Here is a 6398-nt window from a genome sequence, read left to right on the forward strand (position 1 = left end):
TTGTAGTTCCTCACTCAGGCCCCACCTCCTCCTCTCGTTGCATCCAATGCCTCTCCACCACAGAATCTAACCAGTGAAACTAACATGACAAACTCTTCCCGTCCACCGACGGGACATACAAAGGTAAAGTGAAAGCCATCAAACCTATCATCGGTTTCATTTTTCAGTCTAAACCAATAAAAATGTGATTTCATCACTCATTTTTTGCTCATTGCATCTCTTTGCTTTGCCCTCACCATAAGCAGCAGTCCAAGTCCAGCACAGATCGGACATCTCAGCGATCCAAGAAAGCCAAAGATAACAAGCCCAAAGTGAAGAAACTCAAATATCACCAGTATATCCCACCTGACCAGAAGAACGACCGGGAGCCGCCTCCTCAACTGGACTCCTCATACGCTAAAATCCTCCACCAGCAGCAGCTTTTTCTTCAGCTTCAGATCATCAACCAGCAACAGCAGCACTACAACTACCACACTATCTTACCCGCACCTCCAAAGTGAGTACAACCACACTGGATATGGATACTGTGTTGTGTATAATTGTGTATGTGCATATTATGTTTGTGTATGGGGTCGGTAGGATTTTTTCTCTTTAAATATTTATATGATAAAAAATTACATTAAAAACAGTAATACTGCAAACTTTTATTGCAATTTATGTAGCTCTTTTCTATTTATATATATATTTTAAAATGTAATTTATTCCAGTGATGCAAAGCTGAATTTTCAGCAGCCAATACTGCAGTCTTCAGTGTCACACGATCATTCAGAAATCATACTAATATGCTGATTTGGTTCAAGAAACATTTCTTATTCATCGTTAATGTTGAAAACAGTTGTGCTTGTATTATTTGTGGAAACTGTAATACTTTTATAGAAATCTTTCAACATTATAAATAACTTTACTGTCAATTTTGATCAATTGAATGCATCCTCGTTGAATAAAAGTATTTAAAAAAAAACAAAAGACCTGGTTACTGACCCCGAACCTTTAAATGCTAGTGTATGTCTGCTAGAGCACGCAGTCGATTCCGGTGTGGGTTGTGACCCAAAACTGGGTCACGTATCTGTTTTGATTGAAAAATAATAATAAATGCAACTAACCATATAATCATAAATAATTAGGATAACAAAATAGACAAAACTATGCAAAACTAAACAAAATATGACCCATATTAAATACAGGAGTTCTGAAGCAAAACTAGTTTGAGCCACCATGCTTGAGAAGTGTAGATACAACTAACTGATTTATCAAAAATAAATCTGTTCAAATCCAGACTTCCTGCTGAAAAGCAGCAACCATCCACCAATCCAGGCCCCTCCCCTTCCCGGACTATTTCCACATGCTCTACAGTCTCCTCCAATCAGAATGGGCCCAATCGTCAGAGCCATCCTACAGTGGGAGGAGCTAAGCCCAGCTCTTTGCCTGCAAACCTGGATGAATTAAAAGTGGGTAACAGTTGTAATTTATTTACTTACTCTAAAGCAATAACACTGACCACCAATTTTGACAATTTTGGTTCCGTTATTTTTCCCACTTTGTGTATGGGGATTAAAAAAAAAAAATCCTCATTAGATTGAAGCCATGAACCAAACCAACTTGTTACTGCAGATTGTTACTTCCAGATCTCAACTATTTCACTCTATGGTGGATAATGTGAAACTGATTTTTCTTCATCTCTCATCTCTCAGGTTGCTGAACTTAAACATGAGCTCAAATTGAGGGGTTTGACAGTATCGGGCACTAAGAACGATCTCATCGAACGACTGAAGAACTACCAGGAGCAGAACAGTGCTTCATCAGCCGCAGGGGCTGCGGCTACGAAAACCGTCCCTGCTCAGTTACCACAGGTGTCAGTTCAGTCATCTGGTGCCGCCCCACATCAAGCCCCGAAAGATACGGTTGTTCCATTGTCAGCCTTTCCTGTAGCGGCTACCACTCGGGTCCACAGCACAACTCCACCTCAAATCATGCGCTTCGGCAGCACTAGCTCCTCTCCTCCTGCATCTCCTACCCCCTCTGACCGCTCTCTGGCTGGATTGAGTCCCGATGAGGCCAGCTGCAATGGGGATGTGTTCGGAGAAATGGTAGGTCTGTGATGAAATAGTGAAAAGAAAATTAGGGATGCCCTACATTTTTTCTTTTCAATAAGCTGTTAGACTTGGATGTACGCCACAATACGGAAGAAAAATCTGTAGCTACTTCAGTTTCATTGTGACTTTAAAAACACTAATAATTTAAAACATGCTAATGGTAATCTTTAGTAGTATTTAGCAGATCTCAAAATTAATTTGTCATATGTTGTGATGCTTAAAGCTATCATTCTTTTTTTTATATTTTAGTTTAGTGTTTACGTTCTTTTAAGAACTTGTATTTCTCCATTAACAGGTTACCTCGCCTCTCACCCAGCTCAGCCTGCACCCCTCTCCAGACCACCCATCCCTAATTAAAGAGGAGTCTCATGGGCAGATGCAGGCCTCCTGCAGCCTTTCTCACCCGGGTCCGCTGCCAGCTGCACAGTCTCAGGATCCAGGTCCCGTGGCAGCATCAGGATCTGCTGTGTCTCCTCTGGACAAAGACCAAATGCTTCAAGAGAAGGACAAGCAGATCGAGGAGTTGACACGCATGCTTAGGCAGAAGCAGAGGCTGGTGGAGACCCTGCGCTCTCAGCTGGAGCAGGGTAAGCGCGGAGCAGCAGCAGATGTAACGGACAACAGGGGTAACGCTGAAATAACGTTGCTGTCTAACGGAGTGGAAGTGAAGGTAAAGGAAGAGATTAAGGATGAAATGGACACAACAGAGGGCCTGCAGAAGCAAGTCCAGCCCGAGAAGAAGATCCAGACGCAGTGTTCGCAGCAGACTCTACTCAAACTGCAGCAGATTCACCGGCTGCAGCAGCAGCAGCAGCAAATGCTGGTGGACCTGCCAAACGTACAGCAACAGAAGACACAGTTATTGCAACAGCAAAAACAGCAGCAGCAAATGGAACCACTGAAACTGCAGCTAGAGCAAGGAAAAACACAGGTGTTGCAGTTGCAGCAGCATAAGACGCAGCTACTGCAGCAACAGCAGAAGGCTCAGTTACTGCAGCAGCAGAAGGTACAGTTACTACAACAGCAGCAACAGAAGACTCTGTTACAACAGCAGCAAAAGAAGACGCAGTTACTGCAACAGCAGCAGCAACAAAAGCTGCAGCAGCTCATCATCCAGCAGAGGCAGCAAAAGCAGCTACAAAGCAATCAGAAGCAGCAGCCAAAGCCACAAAATCAGCCACAGCAGCAGGTACAGACACCGCAGGTCAGCAACACTTCCAGCTCTCCTGATAGCTCAGATATTTGTTTGAATGGTATTGTATGCCTTTTGTTTCATGCACTGTTTCACATAGTTTTTTTTTATAGGTTTCACAGGTGTTCGTCAACCAGCAGTCTGGTACTCAAATTACTACGTCTTTCCCACTGGATCTCCTGAAAGCTCACCCCACTCCCACGTTGGTCACTGACAGTAATGGCAACCGTTATCTGATTGCACTCACCAGTAATAGTGTGGACAGCCTGACTGGAAAGTCTCCTCAAAGCAAATCCAATGGACGGATTACTCTACAGGTGACTAAACAACAGTTTATCTCTTAAAATTGTAATTTAATTTTATATACAGTACTGTTCAAGTTTGGGTTAGGTCATTTTTTTATGTTTTTGAAAGAAGTTTGTGAAATATTATTTTAATTTAAAATTACTTGTATTCATTTCAAAGGGGTGGTTGATCAGCTTTTTTCAATGGCTACATTTATTGGGTGCAATTTAACGGTTTTCGCATATTTTACCTTTATTCTCTGGGTTTTTTTGTAGTCCTTCAACAGCGATTTCTTTAAAAGAAAATATCTCCCTTTGCGTTGACCTTGGAGCGTCGTAAGCGTCCTTTTATGGCAAAACTGAATCTTCAGCAGCCATTACTCCAGTCTTCAGTGTCACATGAACCTTCAGAAATCATTATAATATGCTGATTTGGTGCTGAAGAAAAATTGAGTCATAATTGTTGGTTTGTTGTGTTTCAGAGATTGCAGTCGACCCCTACCAAGCTTCCTAGCCAGTCATCTACTAGTATGGCTAGTTCTGCCAACCAATCACAAGCTGTCAGAGAGCCCATCACCAAAGTATGTGTATATAACATGTGGCTGTGCTTTTTTCAAACATGTTAGTTCTGAAAAATAGCATGAAATAGAGAGCTCTCTGTTGACTCTGAAGTCTTCAAAGGTACATGAAACATCGAGATGTATAGCAGATATGTACGAATAGTTTATGATGAAAGACAATAAGCACGCATTATTTTCAATCTATGAGAGTGAACGCCACATAGATTTGAATTAGATTTGCTTGATTTACACCCTGATAGCACATGTACATTACGGAGACGTCTATTTGACATCTACAAAACGTATTTTTTAAAGTGTTTGCTCATCTGCGATATGTCTATAGGACTTTTCATATCAGCTGATCCATGTTGAAATCTCCCATTTTTCAGGTTCAGAAAGTAGGGCTCCACTTGGAAACTGCAATTGTTAAAGAGTCCAGGCAGCCAGTGTCTGCACCACCCAGTTTTGAGCCCTTCTTCTGTGAGGAATCGAACCCACTGAGCAAACCCTCCTCACCCCCTTCGTTTAAGGTATTGCACATGCATTAACACCCATGCCCTTATTTTTTGTTACCCGTTTTCCTTTTGTCTTTTTCTCCTTCTTGCTTTGTTTTGAGCTAAAGCTAGTATTTCTTTTTTCATCTTCCTCTACCCATCATCTCCATCAATTTTAGGAGGACATTTGCCCATCTTTTGATCGACACACTTTATTTACCCCTTCCTCCCCAAAGCCGAGCCCTCACCCTCCTCAGCGTTTCAAAGTATGGCCTTTACTCACATTCTTTCTTTCTTTCTTTCTCTGTCATTCTTTCAGCTTTTTCTGTTTAAAGTTTTTTTTTTCTTGTAACATTTGTGATATTGTCTGTTTACAGGATAATGTCTCAAACAACCAGCAAATAGATGATCTGTTTGAAATCCTGATCAAGAGTGGAGGTAAAAGAGCTCCTTTTACTTTAGAAATTGATAATTTTATTCAGCAAATTGATCAAAAGTGACAGTAAAGACATTTATAATATTTAAAAGATTTCTATTTTGGATTTTCTATGTATCAAAGAATCCTGGAAAAAATGCATCGTGGTTTCCACAAAAATATTAAGCAGCACAACTGTGTTCAACATTAACAATATAAGAAATGAATAAGAAATGTTTTTTGAGCACCAAATCAGCATATTAGAATGATTTATGAAGGATCACATGACACTGAAGACTGGACTAATGACTGCTGAAAATTCAGCTTTGCCATCTCAGGAATAAATTACATCTTAAAATATATTAAAACAGAAAACGGTTATTTTAAAGAGTAATAATGTTATAGTTTTACTGTATTTTGATCGAATAAATGCAGACTTGATAAGCATGAGAGACTTCTTTCAAAAACATAAAAAAATCTCACCCACCACAAACTTTTGAACAGTAGGGTGGGAATATATTTTTAAAATAATAAATCTCTCGTCTTTCCATATCTTAGAAATTTCATCTGGATTTAAAGCCAGTCAAGACCCCTCCCTGTCAGACCTCCCCTCCAGCCCACCCACTCCATCCCCACGTCCTTCTCCGCACCACTTCTTGCCACCCACACATCACCCCGCCCCTTCCCAGCAGCTCCTGGACACCCAGAACAAGCCTTGCTCTGGAACAGGCCGTCTGGAGGACTTCCTGGAGAGCACCACCGGTGCTCCTCTTCTCGGTGCGGAGCCGGACGGACCTTTGACGTTAATCGATGACCTCCACAATCAAATGCTGAGCACTTCCAGTATTCTGGACCGTCCCCCATCTCCAATGGACACCAGTGACCTGAGCTTCTCGCCCCACCCTGCCAGCTTGGACTTTGAAGACCCCACCTTGGATGGCATGGATTGGCTGGACATACCCGTGGTAGGAGGGGGCAGTAATTCTAACAGTGGGGGTATGGTTCTTGCCCCTCTGAGCTCGCACACCCCACCCAGTGTATTTTCTGCAGACTTTTTGGACAGTTCAGATCTGCAGCTCCACTGGGACTCATGTTTGTAGCTTTTGGTCTTAATTGCTTGACGAGACACAATTTAGCACCTTCAACCCTACTGTGTATAGGCTGTACACAAAACACTCCAGACGCAGATGCTGTTTCTTATGTTGAAAAGCTTCATTTTTTTCTTCATATTCCAATGCCAAATGGTATTTAAACAGTTCCTGCGTCTGATAGGTTCTCTTAAGCACTGAATTTTAAGCTCTCATTTACTTCATCATATCCAAATGTTTTACATCACATGGCATTATTGCCTTTGCCAACA

The 6398-nt window shown here is 41.6% G+C and overlaps 1 protein-coding gene across 7 annotated transcripts in view; it reads left to right on the plus strand.

Moving 5' to 3' along the window:
• Window positions 1-6398, plus strand: part of LOC107709647 (MKL/myocardin-like protein 1) — a 37250-nt gene extending 30852 nt beyond the window's left edge. For 3 of the 7 annotated variants that reach the window (XM_016514221.1, XM_016514225.1, XM_016514220.1), the window contains 9 exons: window positions 1277-1448; window positions 1692-2087; window positions 2389-3297; window positions 3399-3602; window positions 4052-4150; window positions 4519-4659; window positions 4803-4889; window positions 5001-5061; window positions 5597-6398. In XM_016514221.1, coding sequence (XP_016369707.1) covers window positions 1277-1448; window positions 1692-2087; window positions 2389-3297; window positions 3399-3602; window positions 4052-4150; window positions 4519-4659; window positions 4803-4889; window positions 5001-5061; window positions 5597-6138 — 2611 coding nt within the window. In that variant the 3' untranslated portion in view covers window positions 6139-6398. Of the gene's footprint in view, window positions 1-6; window positions 124-245; window positions 497-1276; window positions 1449-1691; window positions 2088-2388; window positions 3298-3398; window positions 3603-4051; window positions 4151-4518; window positions 4660-4802; window positions 4890-5000; window positions 5062-5596 lie in introns of those variants that run through there. The other 4 variants (XM_016514226.1, XM_016514223.1, XM_016514222.1 and 1 more) reach the window with 4 other exon arrangements.

This window comes from Sinocyclocheilus rhinocerous, unplaced genomic scaffold (genome assembly GCF_001515625.1).
Source record: "Sinocyclocheilus rhinocerous isolate Xijiao unplaced genomic scaffold, SAMN03320098_v1.1 scaffold4100, whole genome shotgun sequence".
Taxonomy (NCBI): Eukaryota; Metazoa; Chordata; class Actinopteri; order Cypriniformes; family Cyprinidae; genus Sinocyclocheilus; species Sinocyclocheilus rhinocerous.